Below are 25,165 nucleotides of genomic sequence, written 5' to 3'. Positions count from 1 at the left end.
TATATACAGATTGACAGTTCAGTTAACCAATCAATGGAACTATCTGGGAGTAAATGCAAGTTCCTGAGGCTTCCAGGGAAGGTGTGTGTGTGTGTGTGTGTGTGTGAGAGAGAGGGAGAGGTTGGGGGAGAGTCACCAGTGATATGATGCATAGTCTACACAACACAATATGCACAAATGAGTGACTGGGAAATTCCCCACAGATGCAATAAGTGGGCATAGTGGCCTTGTCCTAAATCAGTTTAGTTGACTTCAGAGGTGTCGAGATAGATTGAATTCTGGAGGCTTGCTATTTGGACCATCATCTGGTATTTCCACAAGCCAGATGGGAGATCTACAGGTAAGGTGGTGAGCTGGAGAGATATCTCGATGTGTAGGAAGCTACATGTTATGTTTGATTTTATTTATTTCTTTGATGGTAGGGTAGTAGCTTCTTCTTCTCTTCTGAAGTGTGGAGGAGTGATGTGGGAAAGAACAGGTAACCATGGGAGCAGAGTAGATCTCAAAGTACCAGAGATGGTTCTCAGTGTTATGTTAAGCTCTGTGTCCGCAAGAGTTGTGTGGTGACTTCAGCTCCAAACTGGTGAACACAGAGCAGGGCTGCTGTTCTACTAGTTGAGGCATTAAAATTCCAAGTTGTGCCTGTGAGCTTGTTTATGTTGTTGTTCCTGGAAGATATTTTTAACTTAATTTTTTTCCAAATGTTTTCAGTATGTCAGTCAATGGGCAAGTGTGACACCAAGGTAACAAGAGTTGCTTTCACGAATTAAAGTCCTGTTGCAGAAGTTTATTTTTAGTTATATTATATGAGCCTCATGGTTATTTACATGGAAATCTGAAATAACAGTTTTTCTGGGATTGGAAGATAACAGTTTTTAAAGAAATTCTGCAGTGAGCTCAGATCTTTGCTCAGTGTTTCCTCAAGGCCTTGGAAGGTAGGTGGCAATTGCTACGTTATCTAGATAAACTTTCGACTAGTTGTTGGAGGAACGACGCTTGTATATAGGTTGAGTAGAGGTGGGGTGAGGGCAGATCCTTGTGGCAATCCATCCCACAGGATAAATGTTCTGCTTTATTTTGTGAATTCAGATTAACCCCCCCCAACCAGTCATGACGTCAATAGACATCCAGCTAAATCTGGATACAATTCTGTAACACCCGTTGAATAACATGGATAAGAACTGCAATTTGATCTCACTATTTCATCCACCTCGGCAGTAGGGAGGTTAACCTTTATTTTTCTATTAGAGAGCATTTGTTATAGTCATTTTGGAGGTTCTTTTTTTTTTTTTTTTTTGGCAGTTGATCATTTTGACTGTTTTATACAGTAAACCTTTCATCCATAAGGTGCCATAAGCTGATGTACCTGTTTTTAAACTATTTTGGTATCCAGCTTCTATACAGGTTGCGAGAGCAACGAGCAATAATCCTTTCAAAAAGTTTGTAAGGAGTGCAGAGCAATGCTACGGGGCAGTAGATATTAGGAGTGAGTATTTCAGTTTAGGTGTTGGTTTACATTAATGTTGTACTTTAATGGAATAACTTACAGCACAAAGAAAAATAATTAAACAATAGTGCTTTCTTTTACGGTTACACGGTGATCAGCCTCATATTTGTAAATGTAGGGACACAAAAACATACGTGTTGAACAGATTATTTTATTAATTACTAATAAAATAAAACTCGAAGTTTCGACCCCTGTATCGAGGTCATCATCGGAAGAATATAAGTGTATAAGGAACCAAGCTACATGCTCATGCCCTGTATACCGGTAAACTAAATCTACGTAGTTAATTAATCCTTTTCCCTAGCCTGACCTGTAGTGATAAAAAAAAAAAAATAAATTAATTAAATAAATAAATAAATACAACTACAATAAACTGCTAAAATCCTTATGTGTTAATATTCTTCTGGATAGTTCTGATTGTTATAATATGATTTCTTTCAGTTGCTGTTGAATATTACAAACACTTCACCAGGTTGTCTTCTTGTAGTGGGATTTTTCTATGGCTAGTTTAGGTTGTTATACAGGTTGTAGATGGGTCCTCCACATTCTTGAAATGGTTAGGCCACCATTTTTGTTGAGATTTGGGTTGTGTTTGAGCATTTCACATGCCTCTTTAAATTTTCTCTCAAACCAGGTTTTGGTGTGATGTAGGGACTTGGTATTTTTCCAATCAATTCTGTGGTATGTTTGGGGTGCATGGTCAGAAAGGCCGGTTTTTCCAAAATGGAGGTATTTAATGTGTCGTTTGTGTTCGTCTTGTCTGATTGGGATAGTTTGCTCTGTTTCCCCTATGTATGGTATGTTACATGTGCATTGTATTTTGTATACCCCTGAGTGGGCTAGATGTGGAAGAGGATCTTTAGAAGAACTGAGTAGGCGTCTTAACTTATTTGGGGGTTTAAAGGTGGTTTTAATGTTGTATTTGCGTAGTGTTCTGTCTATTTTTTCAGAAATGCCTCTAACATAAGGAATGGCAATAGCATTCCTGGAATCTTTTTTTGTTCTTACTGGTATCTTTATGGAGGATCTTGTGAATAGTTTTTTTACTGTATCAATTTTTTATAAATGTTTGGTTGATGATCTTGTATTCCTGGTTTAGAGTCCGTTCATTAAAACAAATAGTTAGAGCTCTGTGTTTAAGGGTGCTTATGACACCTAGTTTTTGTGTTGGGTGGTGGCAAGAATTTTTGCATATGTATTGGCTTGTGTGTGTAGGTTTGCAGTAAACTGAGAAGGAGAGACAACCAGAGCCAAGACGTGTGACAAGTGTATCTAGGAAAGAAAGAGAGTTGTTTTTTCCCATTTCAATGGTGAATTGGATACGTTTGTGTTGTTTGTTTAGGTGGCTAAGGAATGGATTTAGAGCTTTGCAGCCGTGGGGCCAAATGGCAAAATTTTCGCCATTTGGCCAAAATTTTGGGAAGTTTAATACAATGATATTTATTAAGATTAGCCTAGTTTTTTATGTCTGCTGCAGAATCTAAAAAGAGTCAAGTTTGTATTTGCTGCGATGAAGCATGGTGGTTTTCTTCCATCTGATTCTGTGTAAGGTATGATCTGCTAGAGGTCAGTCAGGTCTAGCAGATTATACCACCAAGGCATGATCTGCTAGACCTGACTGACCATAGTTGTGGCAGTGGGTGTATTTTTTGTGTTTTTCTAGGCAGATCTTCCAGTCTGACTATAACATGATAATCTGCAAGAACAAGGAACCTTGTAAACACTTGGAACAGAGAAGGGAGGAAGCAGGTCCTTAGGAGGGCAGAGAAGGGAAACCAACTTCAAATGAGGTTTGAAAACAGTGTAAAGATTATATTTCTTCCAAGTGCTCTAGATATGGGGAATACTAATGACATTACTGTAGTCTTTATGTTGAGATGGATATGAGGAGGTGGAAGGGACAGATGATTTGTAAATTTTTTTGGCTTCATAACCATTACACAGGAAGGTTTGGCAAACAAAGGCAAGTTCCACTGTAAGGGAAGCTTGGATGGAAAAGAGGTTGGAGGCTCTATTGACAAGGATTTTGATGACCCCATATTGTTGAGAAGGGGTGGGTGGGAAAGTTTAATGTATGTATCTACCTATATGGGTGAGGGCAGAAAAAATGTTCATAAATACTCCCATCCAAAATTCACCAACAAGTCACGGGTTCCCAAGTCACATGAGTGTGTGAAACTTGTGCAGAACACAATACCTTCTGAGAGAAGTGTCAGTAAATATTTTTCTTATGGTACTCTCAATAATTATTCTTGACAATAAATTATATTCTTTAATTCTTTACCCAAGAACAAGCAAACAAAATTGCACATGAAGTATCATAATGACCAGTCTACTGGTAAGAGGCTGTTGACTTCACAATTAATGCAAGTACATTATGCATGTTTCAACAGGAGTTACACACAAAGACAGTAAGGTTAAATCAAAGTAAAAGCCATATATTTCCTGTACACATACAGATAATAGAATGGAAGTAATAAAATGTATCATCACCACACGCTGAATGACAACCTTTGGACAATCCTTTCTGAAATCTTGAATACTTCAGCAGAAGAGGAATTCTAAAAAATACAATGTCGGCACATCAAAAAATTCAAAAGTTTAAAACCTGTCATTCCTTACCCTGAAGCAATCAGCACACTCGTGCTAGGCCACAACTTCGCTGTAGCAACGAAAAAAATCCCTTCTGAAAAAATAATGATACAGATAGAACGTGGTATCCGCAACCTTCCAAACCATATTGCCAACAATATCAGACTGGATATAGCCAGTGTTCTTACCCAAGCTAAACCACCAAACAAGCAACCTATCTAAAGAAGAATTCAAAGCTCTGCAGGAAATAAAAAACAACAGTAAAATAATAATTACTAAAATGGATAAGGGAAATGCCACTGTAGTTCTAAACCAAACTGACTACACAGGTGAGCTTACCTCTTTACTGTTAGATCGGTCTACCTAACTCCCTATAGAATATGATCCCACCAGCTCCCAAATCAGAAGGTTACTTCTTGGCCTGTGGAAGTGCCCCCCCCCCCCCCCCCCGAATATATGGACTACAAAAAAATCCATAAGTGAAATGTGCCACTACGTCCCATTGTGGATGGCATTGATTCCCCACATACAAATTAGCCAAATGTTTAGCTAAAGTGCCACAATTATGCTGGCAACACACCTTCACACACAAAAAATTCAGCCCACTTTAAAGCCAGTATAGAAAATCTCTCACTCCAACACAATGACATAATGGTCAGTTTTGATGTCTCCTCTTATTCATCAATAAGATATCAGTTCACCATGAACTCAGGTTATTTTGTTTGGCAAAAAAAATTCTACAGAGATAGAGGGGACAGCCATGGCTTCTCCACCCCCTGGCCAACTTCTTTATGGAGACTGATGAAGAAAAGCCTTAAACTTGGCCCCACGTAAACCCATTGTTTGCTTATGCTACGTAGATGATGTTGATGGAAGTTTTTTCACTTGTCTATGCTGCCAATTATATATTTGGTTTAATCCTTTATCCAAGTGTGAGCAAACAAAGTTTGCACCTGAAGTATCTTTAGGACTTGGGCAACTCGTGATAAAGGTGGAGTAAGTTCTGATCACTTGCCTTAGTATCTCCCATAATGCAAAGCACATCTCCTTGCAGATATGTATAATACTATGCAGTAAGGGAAGGGCCACTACCCATACTGGTTTCGACCTTCATTGAGGTCTCATCAGTGGGAGCCAGACCCAGAGGTGGTGATACTACTTTGTTTGCTTACACTTGGATAAAGGATTAAACCAAATATATAATATGTAGATGATGTGTTCACTATTTCTTAACACTTAAAAAATCAACACCCCAGGATCCAGTTTACCTTGGAAAAGGAAAACAATAACAAATTCCCTTTCCTAAACACTGATTACATACCAGCCTGAATGGAACCCTGGCTTTCTGTTTACAGAAACCTACACATAAAGGTGGATACATTCTTCATCAGCAATCACCCCATCACTCACTCACACACACACACACACACACACACACAACAATATACCAGGTCCCTTGTAGTTGCAAACTATCCTACTATGGCCAAACAGGAAGAACAGCTAATATCAGGATATCTGAATATAAGGACTATATCCGGTTCTACCAATACAGCCACTCAGGACTTAATGACCATGCTTTGGACACACACACACACACCACAAAATATGCTGGAAGAAAACCACTTTACTACACTGCAGCAAGTATTCATATGAGAGATTATTCCTGGAATCAACCTCAGCTCTGAAAAACTCTTTACAAATTTGGATGCATGAGACTGCCCCAAATATGGGAAGCTTGCAATCTAAGAACAACAATCAAGACAACCCAATTTAGCCTACTAGGGGGGGGGGGAACCTTTAGGAGCAACTTAAATTGTTTTCTTCAGCCATAGTTGCTTAGTGTTAACTCCTGCATTCACATATCATTATTTTGTGATCCCTGAAGATGGTAATGTAACATTTCCGAAATATAGGAAGTATTAATAAAAGTTTTTAGTTAATATTCTAGTATATGTTGTCTTTCCCTAAAATCTGACAATTATGTATTACCAACGTATAAGTTTATCTACAAGCACCACCTGAGATACAAATTGGGATACTGAGACAACTGATGCAAAGTCAACAGCATCTTTTTTTAATAGACTAGTTGTGAAGATATTTCACATACAAATATTTGCTTATGCTTGGTTAAAGGATTAAATCAAGAATGACATTTCTAGTCATGTATAATATACTTTGCAACCCAGTGGCAAATTTTCTACAACTATTGGTGATTTTATGACTTATAAATTATTATTAGTAACAGTAGTACAGGCAACTCCAAGGAGTCCGTAGACTCATCGAGGGAGACCCTAACATCATGTCAAGAACAACTATTCAACATTCACACAGTATCTATCATACTTCGCCTTGAACTCATTTACAGTCATGGCACCAAAAACAGACTCTGGCAGCTTATTCAAGTAAAAAACCTAGCTTAACACCCTGGCCCAGCTTCCATGGATGGCACCCCCTAGTCCTCCCACCACCAGTCCTATTCTCAAAAATATCTTCTGAATTAATCTTATAGAATAGAAACTCTTCAGTAATTTGATTGTCTCAATCATATCACCACTTTTCTGCCTATCAACCAATTCCTGCAACCCATAAATCTTCAACCTGTTCTCATAAGGTTCATTCCATAGACCTGCTATCATCTTGGTCACTCGCCTATGGATCCTCTCCACCTCCTCCCCATCAAGAAGAAACCCTGGCACCCAAATTTGGGCACAGTAGTCTCGGTGGGATCTTATCAAGGCTCAATACAGAGAAACAATTACCTGTTTTTCTCTGCTCGTCAAAGTATTTTTCAGCAACCAAGTGATCTGATGAGCTGATTTAGCCACTTTTGCAATGTGTCCCCTAAACTTCAACTCCCTATCCACCAACACTCCTGGTGTACAGTTCCACCAATGTGGTGTACTGCTGCTAATCTTTTCACCCCAAAATGCATAACCTTACATTTTGCCACCCATTGTATCTGGAGATACAATGGGTGGCAATGGAGAATGGATGTCAATTACAAATTGACATCCATTCTCCTTAGCCCAGCCCTCCGAACTATCCAAATCATCCTGCAAAATTTCGACATCCTGTGCTCTCATGACTATTGCTCTACTCAACTTTGCATCAACATCAGCAAACAAATGAACAGTTCCTCTCAGATCCTTTCCTATATCGTTAATGAACAAATTAAACAGTAGTGGTCCAAGAACAGAATTCCTGCAACGTCACCACCTGGATGATATACTCTTGCAAAGTGCTCGCTCAGTAATTCCACTATATCAACTGATTCGGTTACCTCCCTACCATCGGCATTCTTTAAAATCATTCTGCCATATACATTTTTTCTTTTACTTGCAACATATCGAAAAAAAAACTGTTTGGGATTCTCTGTGGCCTGCATTAGCTAATTTTCTTTCATAATCCGCTTTTGCTTTTCTTACCACACTCGTTATCCTTCTGGCCTGCAGGTCATCTTTCTCCTTAAATTCCCTCCACAGTTGTTTCTTTTTTTGCAACTCAAGCTTAATGGTGTTATTCATTCATTTAACCCCTACTTGATTTACTATTCAGACTTTAGGTATACAGTCAGCCATTGCCTCCTGCAAACACTCCTTAACCACCTCCCATGCACTATCAACATCCAGCCCTTGCAGTTTTACATGCCATGGCACTGAACCAAGCAACCTTCTAAGCTTGTCATACTTACCAGCCTGGTAAGTATGAAAGGGTACATGTGTATTCCACATGTACTCTGTCTTAATTGAAAATTCCACACATTTAGCCACCTCCCAAGTCAAGACCCTATGATCACTCTCACCAATTGGTGGCAACGTGATCATATTCATTACAGCCAAATTCTCGGATTCAATTACTAGGTCAAGCACTCTCTGACCCTTTTTCCATTACATGCTGTCGCATATAGTTATCCCTTAATAACTGCATAATATCCAATTCCTTCCTCCCATGTGTCCTCTCCTCCCCCATAATAATTACCCTCCTTCCACTCTTTGCTTCTATTTGCTTATGCATACTATCTCCACCATCTATTCCATCACCTGGTCTATAGCAGCACCCAATTGTATATTTTGTTCTGCTAGCCTCAATCTCACACCAAATAGCCTCGAATGTGCTCTTTTCTCTATCCTGCAGTTCAACTTCTATTCTTCTTGGCTGCAGTTCATCAGCTATCATCAATAACACTTCTCCCCCCATTTTACTCTCCCTGTTCCTCCTGAACACACTATACCCCTCACATTCAATCCCACTAGCTATATCATCTTCTGTCAGCAATGTTTCACTAATACCAATAACCTGTGGCCTGGAAGAGCCAACCAAGGGCAAAAATTCTTTCTTCTTGTTCCTAATACTTCTGGCATTAGTATACACGAATTGCAGAAGCCCATTTGTCCCATCTCTATTTTGATGCCTTATACTAGCTATCTCATTCTGATTTGTTGTCCTTCGTACATTACACACATTCACACACTCAACTGTCTCACTAAAGTCTGCATATCTACTTCCCTCCCCCCTTAATAACTCTAGTTTCCCTGATTCTGCACATCCACTTCCACTTCATTCAACAACACTTTTATCAAGTCTCTACACACCAAATCCATTCAAATGCAAACCATCTATCTTATATAAATCTTTTCGCCATCAAACTCACTTCACACGCCCACAAAATCCACAACACTCCTCCTGCATAACCTGCACATAGAATCATTTGCAATTACGGCCCTCCTTCTCATCTCTTCTCTGTTATACCGTGGTAACAGACCCACTATTCTAACTCTCTCACTCTTTTCTTTTGCTACTTCTAGTAATTCCTTCAAGTCCTCTCTCATAGCCATTTTATCTCCATTTAAGTCATTCGTTCCCACCACCACTATCATTTCATTCACCCTCTGCTTTTGCGCTCTGATAGACCCACTTGCATCCTTAATTTTCGCACTTGGTAAGTACGATTTTTAAAGTCTCCAATCTTTGTCCACCCCTTAACATGTAATAAGTGGCATCCTTCATGGATATTGTTTTCACATTGAAATTAACTAGTAATCTGCTATCTCCTCCATTCGAGAGGAGAGCAATCAAACAGTTTTTCAGGCCTGATTACCAGGCTTGGACTGAACATGATGATAATGAAATCAGAGACTATCTAACCAGCTAGCAAGTAATTCTACTGCTACTGTCTCTGCCAGGTTATACCTGGATGGAGCCAGAATTATAAAAGTATGTGGGGAATGCTATCAAGTCCACACATGGACAGCGAGTGTTTTCCCTGTGTGGGGACAAATTCATTCGTGAGTGTGTCACTTTCAACTGAATGTTCCTACTCTGTAAACTTCCTGGCATCACCCATGAATCAGAAAAAATATCTTAAAATATCATAAGATATAAAAATATCTTATGATATTAAAAATTCATAAAAAAAACACAAAATATCACTATTATTATTATTAGGCCCCTCCAGATTACCCAATGCTAAATCTCTTTTTGAAACACTTTTAGAAGATACTGACAACATCCCATTGGTGACCTAATCTACACACTCATTCCACATTACTATGTGGACCAGTATTTCCCAAACTTTCAGTACCTAGATACTCCTTCAAAACTTTTAACAACCCTGGTGTACCCCTTCTTGGGTAAATGCAATTTGGGAGAAGTTATAATATTTCATTCAAGCACACACACAATATTTTAAATGGCAATCAGTAATAGTCTTGGATCAGATCCCTTTGATTGGCTAAGGGTGGAGTTTAGCCAAATCTTTACAAAAAGCTAGTTAGGGTTAAACGGCTTCAACTACTCCTGTTGCTGAATAAAAGGCATTAGCAGAAGATATTTTTAAAATTTGCATTTTAATAAATTCATGTGAATTTTTTTAAAATTAAGTTTTTTTTAATTCTCTGAAAAATATATATTTCCAATATATATTTTTCGGAGAATTTGTAAATGGGAGCTTATGCATAATCAACAGGGAATGATGAATAACTGTTAAACATATCGGAGAATATATATATATATATTTCTGAATTTATCAAAATCACTGGTTATTATGTATATTTCCCAATATTAAACTGTTACTTTTATTAATAAATATGCTTTAATTGGTAGGTACAGGTTGGTCACTTGATGTCCCAATTATGTCATGTTATGCATATGTAACATAATCTCGTTATCACATAAGCAACAGAACTGTGAACAGAGATTCACAGTTATTCACTATTATCCATTTTGAAAGGGAAAGTTATCCACTGTCTCTTTTGCAATTGATGTAATTAAAATAGAACAAATGAAACAGCAATTTAATGCAAAGCTAGCCACACTAATCTCAGAAAAGGCTTCAAACACCATTTTCTTCAAAATGGCATTTGAATACCTGTACCTGAGGAAAAGGTATTTAAAACTAAGAACTGAGATACCACAAACTTAAATTAAAAATAAAATAAAATAAACAGGGAAAACATTAGTTGATTATCAAAAATTAAAACAGTTTCATGTAATCAAAGTAAGAGATAATGAAAAGCTCATTTAACCAGTTTCAGATAATTCAACTATAAAATACTATGTCACCATGGATAAACTCTCCAAATATCACACATAAACCACATCTCTCAATTGGATATGGAGGAAGTAATAGAATTACAAAAGAAATTAAGAAATATAAAAACATGACTGCAGAAACCATTATACTTTAATTGAATCTATGCGAAGATTGCCAAAAAAAATTAAATGCTCCTAAAAAGAGGATTGGTAGTTAGACAAAGAATTTTTAATGAAATGAATGTTTGATGCCAAGTCAACTTAATCAACATGCAGTCCCAAGGAGATCGAGGTTTCAAATTTAGTTTTGTTTATCAAGATCATCTGACCAAATTTATATAATTGCAGCCATTAAAAACAAAAAGAGCTGAAGGAGTTGCCTATAAACTTTTAGATATATAAGTGATAATGGGCATGAATTTTGAAATAGAATTATTGAAGTTTCTGCTACGTGGTTGGAACTAAAGATTAACCATGGAAAACAATGTCACAGTGGCAGTCAAGGATCTGTGGAACTTGCAAATCAAGACGGAGAAGAGCGTAGTCTAAGAAACACATTACCTCTGGTAATGTGTTTCTTAGACTACGCTAAAGCTTTTGATTATGTTGAGCATGTGAAACTGTGGGAAGTAATGAAAATAATGGGTTTTCCTCAACACACTATCAGGTTGACAGCCAACTTGTATAAGGAGCAAGAAGCCACAGTAAGAACAGGTGTTGGATTGACTGACTGGCTTCAAGTTGGAAAAGGAGTTAGACAAGGATGTTTACTTTCTCCTCACTTGTTTAGTATATATGCAGAGGACATTATGCGTGAAGCATTGGATGAGCTCAGGACAGGAATTACGATAGGAGGTAGATTGATCAGTAATCTGAGGTACGCTGATGATACAGTACTCCTTTGTAATGACTGGAAGAACTAGGACTATCTTAATGGAGAAAGAATTGAGGAAGTCAGCAAGTTTGAGTACTTGGGATCCATTATTAATGTGAAGAATTGCTGTTCAGAAGAAGATTAGAAATGGCTAAAACAACAGTCAGAGACTTCTCTAAAATCTGGAAGGATGGATCTATTTCCATGGGAACAAAGTTGAGGATTTTAGATGTAGTTGTTTTTCCAACAGCGACTTATGGATGCGAGACTTGGAACCTAAAGAAGTCAGATAAGAAACGGATATCTGCTTTTGAGATGTGGTGTTACAGAAGGCTATCCTCAACAGCCTTCTGGTGTTACAGAAGGCTGTTGAGGATATCATATACTGAAAGGCGTACAAATGAATGGGTGTTAGAAAAGATTAGTAGAACTTTAAGGCTCCTTAAGGATATTGACAGAAGAAAGTTAAAATATTTTAGACACATAGAAACGATGGAAGGAGGACTTCTCAGAACAGTAATAGAAGGTAAAGTTCCTGGAAAAAGAGGCTGGGGTAGACCATCAATGAGATGGATGGATGTCGTGTGTGGAGTGACTGATCTTCAGAGAGTTGAGGCTGACAGAAAAGCAAACAAGAGGACTACATGGCGAGGCCTGGTGTGGAACATTACCGAGCATCGGAGTGACAATACGGCATCTGTAGATGCCCAGTGAAGTGAAGCTGTCTGCGTTCATGGGGCAGGTTTGCCTGCTCTGGGGGAACAAAAAACCCAAGCTTCCAGGTGAACCCCCCCCCCTCCTCCATTGAGACCAGCTAACTCACCTTTAGTTGAAAGAGACCGCATAAAGGTTCCTCGCATCACTGACGGAATTGACCCAGGTCTTTCCAACTAAAGGGCTTCATCTATACCGACTGAGCTACAGAGGTATCCCCAATCTCAACAAGTATGACAGCATTAATGGCCAAAGATCTGGGAGACATTCATTCTGGGACCAAATAGTCTGACTTCTCCAAATTAACTTTATGGTTATCTGGTCTGAAAAGGACACCGTGTTAGGACATTAGCATCCCCCCCCCAACACATAAGTTGATTTTTAACTGTTTCCACAATGATACAGTTGAGTGCTGCAGGTAAAATTTGTGAAATATTAATAAGTTCAATAAATTAATTATTTTTTCTCTTGATGTTGTTTATACTGTGAAGCACTATTATGCATTACCACACTTACTGGAGGTCTAAAGTGGTTTGAAAGAAAAGTTCATTTGGTCTCTATAGAAGGATTTCTGGATCATGTAAAAACTAAATAAAATGAAAAATTAAAACAATACCATTAATAAAAATCTTTAGCTCACTTGCTTACAAAATAACCTTTGTGGGTGGGAGTCAAACAAAATTGTTATAAAAAAGTAATTAGGAAAGATATACAGTATATGATATCTCAGATACCATTTTAAAGAATGAAATCCTAAAAATAACAATATATTCCATCAAAATGCTATATGAATACCTGCATAAAGTTAGCAAAGTTCACACATAACTTCAGAAGCTTTACAATGACTTGCAAAAGCTCAGGGAAGGTCAACATACAGTCTTTCAAGCATGTATCAAGAAAGTCACTATGGCAGCTAAGCACCTCATCAACATTTGCCACCTGAAAAATATTAAAACTTTTCTTTCATAACTGTTTCAAAGACGATTATGTAGTTATAGGCATGATGAAAATGAATCACTAGCAATATCATAAGCAATCAGATAAAGACTGACAAAAATACAAATGTTGTGCTGCTTACCTTTCTACTGTAGTAACCTGGTTTGCACAGAATGGTTTGAAAGACATCCAGTGCTAACCAAACTAACATATGTGCATGTTTAACAATTTTCATTATAGATTAGTGGAATAAAAATGTCTCTATATCAAAGTGACAATTTCATGAAATATTTTACTATTTTATTTTAACTATATTTTAATATTATAATATATTTTAACTTTATATTTATCAATGAAGGAGCATTGATAAATGCAATTTTTTGGTAAATTAAAAAATAAACTTACATTGTTTTATGATATTTTATATTTTTTTAAGTTCTAAAGACAATAATGTTTGCCTTTGGAACTTTAACGATTTAAAAATTTCAAAAATTTACAAAATTAAAACCTTTATCTTGAATTGTCTAGGATATGCTTTTCTAATTTGACAGCTGCTTTGAATTACTCTTTAGAGAGTAATTCAAAGCAGCTGTAATTCAAATTGACCATCAGCTTCTATCCAAAGTCTCTACTGATATTTCAAAAAGTCCTTCTAAATCACCAGTAGTCATCAAGGGCTAGCACAGAAGCGTTTAGCCCTTGATGACTACTACTTATGACGATATTTCCTCTCCTTCAGACTTCCTTACTAAATAATTTTTGTATTTCCATTTCACATCTGCCAGTTGTTCTGGTAAGAAAAAGAAGACTACAGTAAAGGCAAGTAAAGTGTATTTACGGTATTTGGTAAAACAGTGTCTGGTACAATCTTTAAAGGTACCTGCGGCATGACTATAAACAACAAATTACACAATAACCACAGTAATTAAGTTTAATTAGAAATATATACATGTTTATACAAGAATAATGTTTATTTTGCCAAATAGTTCCTTGTAACTATAATCTTTCCTGCTTTGAACTGGATGTTCTATAGAAAAAAGAATTCAAGAGCATCAATCAATTCAACACAACAAACCCGAGAAATCTGGATTAGCTCAGCATGGATTAGAAACAAGCCACAACATCCTTTGGTCCAAGACTCTCCTCCTACACAGATGTTACAAATTTGAATGTTTATTTAAAGAACGTGTGGAGGCCTTACTTCAATGTCCTAACTTGAATCATAATGACTGTATATCTATATCAAAAATTTGGGAAAGTTTAATCAGGATAACACATTAATTTTTTTTATGTAAATTTCCTATATTAGTCTAATGTTTTTAAGATTATTACATGAATCTTTGAATTAATATCTTTAATTATGACTTTAAAAATGTTTACTCTTCTAATACTTAGTGATATGACATCACGTGGCTCGTTCTATGTGTGAGTGATCAATTGTTCATATTTCACCTTGTTTTTTAAAACTATTCCTATGTAGCCACTGAAGATGGTCTGTAATATTCAGACCGAAATATTTGGCAAATGAAACATTATTCTTGTGTAAACATGTATATATTTCTAATCATTATGTCACAAGTATCATTAAAGAATCAATTAAGTTTAATGAAATGAAAGTAAAGATATTTCGTATTGAAAATAACAGTATATCATCAGTGCGTAGAAACAAGCAAATCAAAGAAATGGGAATACAAGGGTACACATGGGATGTATGCTATTTTGTACAGTTATTTTCAGTACAAAATATCTGTACTTTTATTTCATTGAAGTTAATTACTGTGGTTATCATATAATTTGTTATTTTTAGTATCTGGTACAGTAATAGGTGGTCTTACCCTATTTTACAAAACAGTGTCAAGTGATTTGTATGCTTACCCTTTTTTGAAATATAAGGCCTACAGTATATATTTATGATAGTTAGGTCCATATAAGACAAATACAGTGCTGTTTATGCATTGATAAGTGAAAAAAATGCATTGCTTCGAGTTGTGATGATTTTTGAGTTATGACAGTGGTCTGGAACCTAACCTATCATAAGTGCTGGGTATGCTGTAGAATTAAATTAAAGTGTGAAACAGGTCATTCACAATAATTTGAAATATCTTGTTCCCAAAATGCATATCAGTGGCTTCATTACCAGTTAAGGTTGCATTAACTGATCTCACAGCATACCTGTAACAATGAACTAATGAAAATTTAATATCAACTCCAACAACATGAGAGGTCACAAGATCTATAATCATAACATTGACATGTATGGGCAAGTAATTAGAGAGAAGAAGGAATCCTTTAATGTCTTTCTTGAAGAGTTGAGGAAGACAGTTGTAAAGGACAGAGGTATATGAAATAGGAAAGGAAGAGGATGGGAAGTTATTATTATTATTACCATCCAGGCCTCCATGGAGTCATTGTGAAAGGACCTTCCACAATGAGTCTCAAAACACTAATTGTGGGAGGTCCTTCCTAAGAAACACAAAATGTATCAAGACTCATCAAGTTAAGTTATTATTATCATTATTATTATTACCATCCAGGCCTCAATGGAGTCAAAAGACTCATTGTGGGAGTTCCTTCCTAAGAAACACAGTCTATCAAGACTCATCGAGGGGAGCCCCCCCCCCCCAAGAAACACACAGTCTATCAAGACTCATCGAGGGAAGCTCCCCCCCCTAAGAAACACAAAGTCTATCATACCACTCCTTAAACTCATTGACCGTTCTTGCTCTCACCACTCCATCAGGCAATGCATTCCATGTTTCAACCACCCTTCATGCAAAGAAACCACTCCTCACCCTCTTGCTCACGGTTTCCTTTCGTAACTTCCAAGGTGAATTTGAAGCCAAGTCAAATATAGATGTTAACCAGCGTGTGTATACATAATTAGAGATGAGTGGAGATGATAGCCAGTTCACTAGTGCAGAGTCCATGGAAATACCTATAGAAAAAACAATGTAAAAGCAGAGTACCTATGGGAGAGCAATTGGGGACAGGAGAGAGAGAGAGGTCATCTGTTAAGCAAATGGCTCCCCTACTGGATAAAATTAAGCATTCTGAGTGAGGTTTTTGGTGCACCACCCCATATATCGAAACGATATTCTAAGATTGGGCAGATTTGGGGTTTATAAAGTGTTACAAGATGAGCAGAAGAGAAGTATGTTTAAAATGAAAAGAAGAATATCAAGCTTTTTTTTTTTTTTAAGTTGAAGAGACTATATGTGATGTGTTCATGCTAGTGCAGGACACATCTGAAAGTCAGCACAGGGGAAAAAAAAAAAGTTCTTGGTTGGCTAGCTTGAAAAGTGAAAAGTTGAAGGAGAGCAAGGCATGGTTTTTCTGCAGGGAAATAGCACAACTGCCTTTTGCTAGCATTAAAATTTACTAAACTTCCTTCATCCCATTTGAGAATGGCTAAAAGATCAGTATTTAATGCAGTAACCATAGAAGATCTTGAAGCTTCAGAAGAAAAGGAAAAAAGTGCACTGTCATGAGCAAAGCTATGACCAGGATAGGACATTAGTGAGAGATGATCATTAATGAGTGCTGGCCTGGTTGACAAATTGATTAGCACTGGATAAACTCGTCTTGACCCAACAGGCTGTGGGAGATTCAAATTCTGCTGTGGGCATCGATGTGCTTGTGATTGTCTTTCACTCAGCATGAGACCACCACTCTGCTTATAGGAGGCCTGATGTGGCTAGAAAAAGTCACATGTTTGGTCTCTAGAGAAGGGTTTACAGACCATTGACTCAGTTGAACATTTTCCTAAAGAGATTTAATGACTAAAACCGAGAATAATTGTAAGTCTTTAATGATATAAAACACTACTAGTTTCTGCTTTTGACAGCAATAAAAACACTGAAGTTTAAAACTGAGAAGCACAGGAAAATTGCAGTACATAATTGACATGACAAAACTTTGTATTTACATTTAAGTTGTTCTTTCAAACATGGCATTGTTTGTTGAGTGCGTGCTTGCAGACTCTCGTGAACGTCAGTATGAACAACAGCAGAGTTGCTATCAGGGATGTTGTAGCTCAAATTGTTATTTCAATGTTTGCGATTAAGGATGACTTCTCTGGACTCCACAATTTTTCTTTCAAACTAATCATGGCAATGAAAGATGTTTTCGGATCTATCCTAGCAGACTGAATGATCCTGGTGTTCATCATCAGGATTGTTCGAGAAAAGAACATGACTAGACAAGGCACTGGCATGTGTTCTTTTGTAAGAGATGTCTCTCTTGTGTTCCTCCATAAGTAATTCAATAGATTTATTTGTTTGACCAAAATAAGGGATATTACCATCACACCATATCTTATATATGCCAGGATATTTCAGATTATGATGATGAGGTTTTGGATGAATTACTAGCAAGCGGATTTTTGGAAGTGTAGTGAATAAGGTCCTGATGTACTTCTTAAGAACTTTAGCTAATTTTTTGGAAACTGAACTGATGTATGGGATGGAGATGTTACCCTTAAAGTTGGTTATTTCTTCAGTGCAGTGGCTAGGAGGATTTAGAAGAAATTTTTTAATGGTTTTATCAGAATATCCATTTTGTCTAAAGACATGCGAGAGGTAATTAATTTCTTTTTGAAGTTCATCTGGGTCATTCAGAAGAGAGCGTGCTCTATGTCCCAAGGTAGAAATAGTTCCAAGTTTTTGTAGAGGAAAATGATGGGACTGACTGTGAAGATATCAATTAGTTTGCATAGGTTTTCTATACATTGAGATTCCAAATTTTCCAGAGCAGCGTGAAAGTTTTATATCCAGGAATGGTAGGGAATTGTCATATTCAAGTTCGACTGTGAATTTTATATTAGGATGCTGATTATTGAGATGATTAAGAAAATCCATGAGAGAGTTGTGGCCATGACTCCAAATAATAAAAATGTCATCTACATAGCGTTTCCAAAGTTTTGGTTTAAACAAGAAGGATGATATAGCTTTTGTTTCAAAATCCTCCAAGTAAATGTTCGCAAGAATAGGAGATAAAGGGTTACCCATCGCTAGTCCTTGGTTCTATTTGTAGATGGTATTTTGATATCAGAAGTAACCAGACTTAATGCAATGGATCAGTAAAGCAAACATTTTTTTGGATAATTTGTTCTTTAGTAATATTAGCACTTCTTCTGTAGGGACATTTGTAAATAAGGAAACTATGTCAAAACTTGCTATTATATCATTCTCATTGATAGTTATATCTTTAATGTGTGATATAGTGTCCATGGTATTGTTGACAAAGGATGAAGACTTATTAGAAAAACACTTGAGGTATTTAGGAAGATGTTTAGAAAGCTTTTAAGTCGTTGTGGATTTTTGGAACTCCATAAATACATGGGATTAAGTGGATGAAGAGAGCACAGAGAAAGCTGAATGTTGTGAGATAGTTCAGTTGCTGTCTTCAATAAATTGTTTATGCGGTTTTGTAGTTCCCGTGTTGGATCTTCCTGTAGTATTGAATAAGTATTATTTTCAAGTAATTGAAGCATCTTATTATGGTATTCTTCAGAATCGAGGACTACTGTAGCATTGCCTTCATCTACCGGTAATATTATTATATTTCTGTTGTTTTTCAGATTTTTTATAGCCTGTCGTTCAGCTGAAGAAATGTTATCTGCAGGAGGTTTCGCATTATTAATGATGAAAATGGATTCAATACGTAGAAGTTTAGCCATTTGAGTAGGTAGGAGTGAAGTAGCCTTTTCTATTTTAGTAAGGAGAGATTCCTTAGGAATAAATCTTGGTGAAGGAATGAAATTAAGACCTTTGCAGAGAATGCTTTTTTTTCGGTTGCTGTAAGAACATGAGAGGACTTTTGTAAAATCAAGTGTATTCTGCATTCTCTTAAGTTTCTCAAATTTTCTAATAATGTTAATCTTGTTATTATATTGTATCTGTGTTGCTTGAGCTTCACCATTCATAAAAAACTCAGGCAAACTATCATTATCCAGAACTTCTTCAAGCTTTTGAGCTAAAGATCTTTTATCATTGAACGAAAAAGCCAGAGTACGTTTCGTATCAGAAATTCTTTCGCTGAGTAGATCTAACTTTGCCTTCTGATAGATTTTTTGGCATCTACTGTTGTTATATCATCCTTAAAACAGATGAACTTCAAAAAGAAATTAATTACCTCTCACATCTTTAGACAAAATGGATATTCTGATAAAACCATTAAAAAATTTATTCTAAATCTTCCTAGATTTAGAATAAATTTATTCTAAATCTAGGAATTCGCCGCACTGAAGAAATAACCAACTTTAAGGATAACATCTCCATCCCATACATCAGTTCAGTTTCCAAAAAATTAGCTAAAGTTCTTAAGAAATACAACATCAGGACCTTATTCACCACACGTCCAAAAATCCGCTCGCTAGTAATCCATCCAAAGCCTCATCATCATAATCTGAAATATCCTGGCATATATAAGATATGGTGTGATTGTAATATCCCTTATTTTGGTCAAACAAATAAATCTATTGAATTACGTATGGAGGAACACAAGAGAGATTCCTTAGAACACAAGAGAGAGAGAGAGAGAGAGAGAGAGAGAGAGAGAGAGAGACATCTCTTACAAAATAACACATGCCAGTGCCTTGTCTAGTTATGTTCTTTTCTCGAACAATCCTGATGATGAACACCAGGGTCATTCAGTCTGCTAGGATAGATCCGAAAACATCTTTCATTGCCATGATTAGTTTGAAAGAAAAATTGTGGAGTCCAGAGAAGTCATCCTTAATCGCAAACATTTAAATAACAATTTGAGCTACAACATCCCTGATAGCCACTCTGCTGTTCTTCAATACTGCTGTTCACGAGAGTCTGCAAGCACGCACTCAACAAACAATGCAACGTTTGAAAGAACAACTTAAATGTAAATACAACGTTTTTTCATGTCAATTATGTACTGCAATTTTAAACTTCAGTGTTTTTATTCCTGTTTCCTATTTTTAGATGATACCTTAAGAAGGCTGTCAAAAGCCAAAACTAGTAGTGTTTTATATCATTAAAGCCTTACAATTATTCTCGGTTTTAGTCATTAAATCACTTTATATATATATATATATATATTAATGTTCATTATTTACTGTAGAACTGTATATAAAAAAGGAAATTAAATGACTTTATACCGAGAAGGACAAATTTATTTTTAAGATACAACTAGTTTCATTGAAATACAACTTCTTCAGGTATCACTGGTAAAGAGTAAAATAAAAATAACAGACACACGAAAAAATACATTAACAGAACTAGTATATATATATGATTGATAAAAATAGGAAACAAACATAATCCAGCCTATTCACAGTACAAAATTTACTATAGGTTTGTAAATAACCTTTTATCGGGGGGGAGCAACAAAAAGGTGAAAGCATAGATTGGGGTACTCTGGAATTGATGGAAAAATCAGAAGAGGGACCCATATACTATGATGTGCAATGAATAACCAGAGAGAAAGTTTGCAATCCTTTCAAAGGAGAGGATGGAGATCATTAGATGGCAGCTTATAAGATTGTAATAGCACACTTGATCAAATGCCTTGAAAATATCAAGGGCAATATATAAGATTTTCTACATCTTTCCATAGTCTGTGCCTAAAGATGGATGAAGGTAACTAAGAAGTCTGCTAGAATAGGAATGACAGAATCCATATTGATGATTGCTAATTAATCAATGATTTCAAGGTAAGAAAAAAGTAGTCTGTTGATGATCTCCATCATTTTCGAGAGTAAGTATTGCGGCACAGGCAATGAGAATTCATGCTGCTGAAGAGATGCAAGATGATATCACAGTTTGTAAAGAGAATACAGGATGGGTATTAGTTCTGGAGCACAAGCTCTTAGTACATCTGGAGGGATACCATCTCGGCCAGAGAACTTAGCAAGCTTGGTGCATTTGATTCTTACAAAAAGTGCTTTAGATTTTTTGATAAATCTTTTTACAGCTGCTATATGCTGGGGTGCAAGGTAAGTGAGAGGACTGAAGTTTTAACCTGAGTCATTAAGCATATGCTGCATTTTCAGCATGAACTACTTTGACACATTTGTGGAAAACCAAAGCTTAGATAAAGATTGGGATTTTGAGTGGAATGAGGAATAATTTCAATTATTAGATCAGTGCAAGTGCTTGGAACAGGAGAGCAGAAGCAATAATCAGACCATGGAAAATAAGCATAGGAATTCCACAGGTCATTCCAAATGATCCCATTGTGCTGTCAGAGAATATGAAGTTGAGAAAGACTGAGATAAGGTCAATCTACAAAAAAAGAAATATACACAAGGTTATGGTCAGAGTTACAATGTCAAGGGTATATATGGAGGAGGGAGGGCTGATAAGAAAGATCCAGGGTATTAGTAAGTGAAGTGAAGGTTTTGCATTTTGGATGTACAATTATCCCTTGTACTTCCTTCTCCTTTCATATATTGAAAATCCCTTCATCAGTTTATGTCTTACATATCCTCCTTTATAATACTTAGCTTCATGTGTACATTCTTCACCATTTCCACATTGTCCTTCTCAACACAGGAGTTATCTTTGTTACATTTACCATCTTTGCAATATTCAACTCCTTATCCATTTTCACATATAGATTTTTTATCTCTTGAATTGCCTGGACTGCAGTTCAGACAGTATAAGACACAATATGCAATCCAGGCAATTCAAGAGATAAAAAATCTATATGTGAAAATGGATAAGGAGTTGAATATTGCAAAGATGGTAAATGTAACAAAGATAACTCCTGTGTTGAGAAGGACAATGTGGAAATGGTGAAGAATGTACACATGAAGTTAAGTATTATAAAGGAGGATATGTAAGACATAAACTGATGAAGGGATTTTCAATATATGAAAGGAGAAGGAAGCACAAGGAATAATTCCATGAAGCTGAATAATAATAATAATCAAGGAAGTGAGAAAAATATGCTGCTAGAAGTGGTGAGTGCACCATTAGTGAATAAATTTAAAGAGAGAGGCACTATGTGAGCTGGTGTGCAGGCTCCAGAAGTCTCACGAAGGTATCCAATTATTACTACTCCTGATAATAAGATAAATGACAGAACTACTTGAACTTCATTTAATATGTCAGTAAGAATTAAAAGAACAAAAGGTTCACAAATTATTACTTATAACAGATTCATGATAAATTATTATATTTCTATCATTTAAATTGTAGTTTATATGATCACTCCTACTATGTGAATACGTTTGCCTGTAGACCTTGGAAAATTTACTGACAAATTCTCAATACAATGCCAAAAAAAGTTGTGAGATAACGTCAAATTCTAAGTTATGGTTATAAAATATTAAATTGCATTACTCGTGTAATATATTTAATGAAATGTAAGTGATCACACTCTGAAGTTTATGCCTCACACACACACACACACACACACACACACACACACACACACACACACACACACACACACACACACACACACACACACACACACAGTACAAATAAGTAACTTTAAGCCCCAAATGATTATGTTTTAGACAATCATACTAAAATAATGAATCCATGAGAATACCATGAATTCATTTATTTATTCAATGAGAAAACCATGAATTCATTTATTTATTCGTTCATTCTTCACACTAGGTTTGCTACACAGAACAAGAATACACTATTTTCTTATGTTATTAGCATCTATAGTATCCATTAACTAGATAGAGCATAATTATCTAGTAGTTATTATTCAGTTCCCTTGTTATCTGTACCTTGATAACAAGGGAACTGAATAATAACTACTTTACTGCAGCTTGCAAACCTGAATATTTAGCTACTGGTATTGCTAAACACTATTTCAATTAAAGAAACAAATAAGAATATAACTTACCTCCTGTATTTTAGATATAAATGTGTGCCAGTGAGGTTCGATGACCTCAAACATCATGTAATATTCTAAATTCTGGATAAAGTTAAGCATGCGTTGTCTCAAAGCAAAGGCAGATGCATATGAACATGAGGCATCAAGTGAAAATGATTTGGCAATTTTATTCAATGTCCACACACTGAAATACAAAAATAAATATTAACTGAAAATTTTTGTATACTTACTTATACTAGAATCACAGCAAATGGAATTGAATAATGTAAAATGACACAAACTGTTGGGAAAAAAAAAAAAAAAAAATCTAAAAAAACACACAGCATATTTAGACTGAATAGAAGACTTCAGTCATATGTTTTTAAAATTTGAGTGTAGTATGAATTCTTATTTAACATCATGTATTATTAAAATAACTAAATTTAATTTTTTACACTTGAAAATTAATACACCAAGAAATAATATGACTACAGTGTAATGCTCATCACAAATGAGAAAAATTAAGCAGCATTACAAGTTGAATAACCATTATACCTGATATCAATACAAAAATATTTACAGTATTAAGGTATTTTGTATACTACACTGCAAAGCTATAATAAATTTAGTTTAATCCTTTATCCAAGTGTGTGCAAACAAAGTTTGTGCCTGAAAGTATCTTCAGGACTGGGGGTAAAGTGGTACAACACCAGGCGACTCTTTGCAAAGGTGGAGCAAGCTACCATAATGCAAAACACATCTCCTTGCGGATATGTATAATGTTATGCATTAAGGGAAGGGCCACTACCCAGACTAGTTTCGACCTTTATTGAGGTCTTTCAATACACTGTTAATTAATAAATTTATAGTTATCGTTAAAATAATCATTAACTAATAAACATTAGTTTAGAACAGACAAGATACAACAAAGAATACATACAATGGAAAAGTACTACACAGATATGGATTTAATTTTTTTAATGTAAATCTATGATAACATTAGTACTGAGGGTGAGCGAAGTTTTTTTTAATTATTATTATTTTCATGACTAGATGAAAGAAACAAGGATTGATAAAACAGATTAGGGAGTGAGGAAATTTCCATACCATGGCGAAATTATTCAAGATACAAAGAAAATAGGGGTGCTTAAGGGTCAAAGCTGTATAACTGAGAGGAGACCTCCACATAGCATTTAAAGGAATGCGGAGAAGCGACCAGGGCTTCTGATCTAATGTCCAATCCTCACCTTCTCATGGTGCACCCTGTTGGGTATCTACCTGGATACTGAACGAACGAGGATGGGATGGCAATTTGGGATTTAGCCGACCAAATTGTATTCCTATTGGTTAAACCAAAATAAAAAATGATGGTACAACATGACAAAATTTCATGCCGGCTGGGGCGTCGCCTGGTTAAACAAGGCTCCCGTTGTTTTCGCCAGGGAACCAGGCCGAACAGCGAAAAGTCAGCTACTGGAACAAATCTGAAAACACACCCCAACTCAACATCACCAGAGTTAAAGATCAGTACTATCAACATAAGAAGCCTGAATGGAAAAGAAATGGAGCTAGCTGAGGAATTAGATAAGTACCAGATGGACATAATAGGGTGACTGAAACAAAAAAGACAAAAACTGGTGAGATCTTTCTGAGCAATAAATACAAAATATTATATTCAGAAAATGACAATCAAGGAAAAGAAGGAGTAACCGTAGTATCCTGTACACCCCTTTGAGGGTACATGGCAGGAATTTGATGATGATGATGACAAAGAAAATAAGGAAGGACCTAAGATAAAAAGATTTATAAAATGCACACAAAATAATATTTGGGCCCCTAAAGGGCTAGTGGTATGCAATGTAATAACCACTCCCAATCAATTCAATCATGGATATTCACAGTGTAGCTGTTGCCACTTTTTGCCACTATCAATTAAACATTACCACTGAGAAAGGATATTTTCCATGCTGGAGGAGATGCCCACTAAACATACTAGGTTGTAGATGACCTTGATTATACTGTTTTGGATTCACGGTCAAAGCAACTCAGGCTACAAAGTCAGCATAATTATGTCTGTAAATTATGCATATTCTTCTGGCTGTTTTGCAGAATGAAAAACCCTGCCATCTTCATATGAGACCAGATAACTCACCTTAACTGCTTAGTGAAACACCACTTACTTGGGGGCATGAAGTGGATGA

At 36.1% G+C, this 25,165-nt stretch overlaps 1 protein-coding gene across 2 annotated transcripts in view; it reads right to left on the bottom strand.

Moving 5' to 3' along the window:
- LOC150109125 (gamma-tubulin complex component 2-like) overlaps nucleotides 1–25,165 on the bottom strand; it is a 491,041-nt gene that overhangs the window by 27,807 nt on the left and 438,069 nt on the right. For both annotated transcript variants that reach the window (XM_090405736.1, XM_090405742.1), the window contains exons 23-24: nucleotides 22,995–23,169; nucleotides 13,014–13,157 (exon numbers count right to left, since the gene is read on the bottom strand). In XM_090405736.1, the coding sequence (XP_090261862.1) occupies nucleotides 13,014–13,157; nucleotides 22,995–23,169 (319 nt within the window). The remainder of the gene's footprint in view (nucleotides 1–13,013; nucleotides 13,158–22,994; nucleotides 23,170–25,165) is intronic.

Source organism: Typopeltis vanoorti, chromosome 2, assembly GCF_054136105.1.
Source record: "Typopeltis vanoorti isolate ZY-2024b chromosome 2, IOZ_Tvanoo_1.0, whole genome shotgun sequence".
In the NCBI taxonomy this organism is placed as follows: Eukaryota; Metazoa; Arthropoda; class Arachnida; order Uropygi; family Thelyphonidae; genus Typopeltis; species Typopeltis vanoorti.
Note: the sequence above shows the minus strand (reverse complement) of the source record. Positions and strands in the feature narration are given on the sequence as shown.